Source organism: Pinus tabuliformis, chromosome 5_1, assembly GCF_031772625.1.
Source record: "Pinus tabuliformis cultivar Carrire ecotype Pingquan chromosome 5_1, CPIR1, whole genome shotgun sequence".
NCBI classification, from domain to species: domain Eukaryota; kingdom Viridiplantae; phylum Streptophyta; class Pinopsida; order Pinales; family Pinaceae; genus Pinus; species Pinus tabuliformis.
The window spans coordinates 29,063,384-29,066,306 of NC_142305.1; the positions used below are offsets into that span (position 1 = coordinate 29,063,384).

The 2,923-nt window shown below is 37.4% G+C and overlaps 1 protein-coding gene across 1 annotated transcript; it reads right to left on the reverse strand.

Moving 5' to 3' along the window:
- Positions 1-317: 317 nt before the first annotated feature.
- Positions 318-2,665, reverse strand: LOC149163349 (transcription factor bHLH118-like). The gene is made up of 3 exons (XM_089430719.1): positions 1,953-2,665; positions 879-1,289; positions 318-779 (listed from the first exon to the last, which is right to left on the reverse strand). Exons 1-3 carry the CDS (start codon positions 2,391-2,393, stop codon positions 696-698), a joined length of 936 nt encoding a protein of 311 aa, XP_089286845.1. The 5' UTR covers positions 2,394-2,665; the 3' UTR covers positions 318-695.
- Between the last annotated feature and the right edge of the window lie 258 nt (positions 2,666-2,923).

A 2,923-nucleotide genomic window follows, 5' to 3' on the forward strand; every position in this document is an offset into this window, starting at 1 on the left:
TTTTACATATGATAACCTTTCTCAAAACACAACTTTAAAGAGTTAAACAAGATTAAGCCTTCTGCCTAGCACAACTTTTGGCCAAACAAACATACAAAAATGCACAAATACCTTAGTAGTACAGCCTAAACAAGATTAAGCTTTCTACAGATGACAAAACAAGATTAAGCTTTCTACAAATGACAACCTTTGTCCAAGCAAACATACAAAAGTGCACAAATACTTTGTTAATACATCTACGAAATGTCAAAAGGCATAAGAAGGCATAAGATAAGTACCTAGATTTTTTATTTAAAATAAAAACACTTTCTTATTCTTGCTCCTGAAAAATTCAGGAGGTAATCTTGTTTCATAGATAACATTACAAAAAACCAATATTATAAGAGGCTTCTAAGAAACAGACATGTCATGTTATGAGAAGGAACGGACATGTCATGTTATGAGAAGATAGGATAATAACAATCTGTCCCACTACTCAGCCTACATCCTTGTAGTTCAGTTGGTGAAGATACTCTGCTCTATGGTTATGTCAATGCCATAGGTAGGGTGGAGCGATCATGATTGCAAATTTTCGTGGGAGTCTTTCCTTTGAAAAGGAAGATTGTTAAGTGTAGCTTAATTTTATGTTGTAGCCTCAAGGGCTTCTGCACATTGTCTTGTTCCAGGACAACTGGTTGCTCTGGTATTTGACTTCGTTACATCCCAGGGCTCTGTTTACGTAATATGATGACAAGCTTCTTACGCAGCAGATCTGTATCCACCTCATTCATTCCAATAATCTGAACCAAAGTATCATAATACTTAGTTATGCCTCCGTTACACACACTCATTGCAGATATAAATGACATTCTATAGAATTTCAATTCAGCAGGTCTCACCTTGAGGTGAAGGTTGTGGCAGACTTGATGTTGGGAGTGGAAAGCCGAAGCACTGAGCACGTCCAATCCCTCCTTTTCCAGTACCCGCAAAAGCGTAGAGAACATAAACCCGGCTCTGCGTGCGTAAATTGTAATAATCAGTTCCGAACTCCCCAATGATGAATTTACTGAAACATTAATAGGATTAGGAGAGCCTAAGTCCGCACGAGAACAGTGCGTAAAATCATTCACTAATTCATGAAGATCAGCAACTCCAGTACATGATTTTGAGATCACCGCCGAGCTCCCAGAAATTCGCCTGCTGGCAGCTAATAGTTCATCGCGTTGCCTGCGTAGTTCTTCAATTTCTTTACGTAGCTCAGGAATATATCTTAGAACTTGACCAACTAAACCCGGAATGCTCAGTCTCCTCTGCAAATAATTCAATTCAAAGCAGAGAAGATGAAAAACAAGGAACGGATGTAAAAGCTGATTAATTCAATTCAGATTAGAGAAGATAGAAAACAAGGAATGGATGTAAAAGCTGATTCTGATTTTTCAGGGTGATTTGGGTAAACTTGACTCGTCAAGTTATGGTATGGGGTTGGAAAGGCATAAACCACAAATTTACACCAAAAAATAAGTGTCTCTGCTTTTCTAACTAGCCACTTATTGTTGATTACAATTGAACACAATGTGATGTATTTATCCTTCTTAACTAGCGATTTAAAGATGTCTTTATCCTTCTTAACTAACGATTTAAACGTTCACGGGGATTAACAGTCACACTACTTGATTTTTCTAAATATAGACTGAACTCAAATTAAATCAGACTCTCATAATCTAATCTCTAATGTAATTTATCTACAACCCTAAAGACTCCCTATTATTTAGTTAGGATGAGTAGAACAACTATATATTTACGCACCATTACTTCTCTCTATGTTCTTCATCCTCACATTAATACACCACCACCACTTCACTACTTTCTCAATGTTTCATAATCCTCACATAATTAATGCCATAATCAGAAGAATACCGACCAACCTAACAAGAAATAATCTCTCTCTAGCTAATGAACTTACAATAAATTACCTGTGTGTCTTGATTTGGCAGTAACGAACGTAGCTCGGAGTAGAGGAATTTCATTTTATTTCGCCTACGGCGTTCCATGGCATTATGAACATTCCTTCTGGTGTGAGCAACTGAGTTAGGCACTGAATCTTCATCATTAAGCTGGTGGACTTGATCTGTGTCCATTGGTAGAACCTGATTTGGATATTGATAATTATCATCCTGCATTCCAAACTGACTATTGTATCCCTGGACGGTATTAACAGATTCAGATTGCCGCTGATCATACTGCAGCCAACATAAAGGCGAAAATATACTTCTGGTTGAAGGTTGATCTTGAGCGTTCCTTGCTGCTGCATGAATCATAGAGGCGGTGGGATATTCCAAGTTGTAGGCTTCAGCAGCAGGAGCAGGTGGAGGAGCAGCTATTTGAGTGCTCGAAAAGAAGGGGAAAAGGGGCATTATGAACGGGTGTTTGTCTTGGTACAGGCTATAATTACAACAGAGCAACTTTTGTTATGAAGGCAATGTTGATACCTTACAATGTCAGATCAAATGACTGTGTTGCCTGCCTGTCTATTGTCGTATTTATTGTTGAATACAGCTCATTTTCCGATGCTTTCCTTGCCAAGTACGCCCAAAAAAAGCAGATTTCCTATAGTCTAACTGTTAACGGAAAAATCAAGACGGGCAATGACTCAATTACTCTGCTTCTCATAGCCCTAGATATTCTCGTAGCTGTAAACCAGAAATGCAGAGAATATATTTCCTTTTCATAAATTTGTTATTTTTAGTAAACTTGAATTCTTGGTTTTGATAGTTTTGGGTTTTATGGGTATCCATGGTATTCATATTTAATATAGCCTACTTAAAATGATAATAGTCTTCATAATTGTTTTGTCTTACATGTAAGTAAGATCAAACAACAATTTCTCACAAGCAACAATGTCTTTAAACTGTCTTTAAACACCAGGGTTTCTCTAGATACTCTG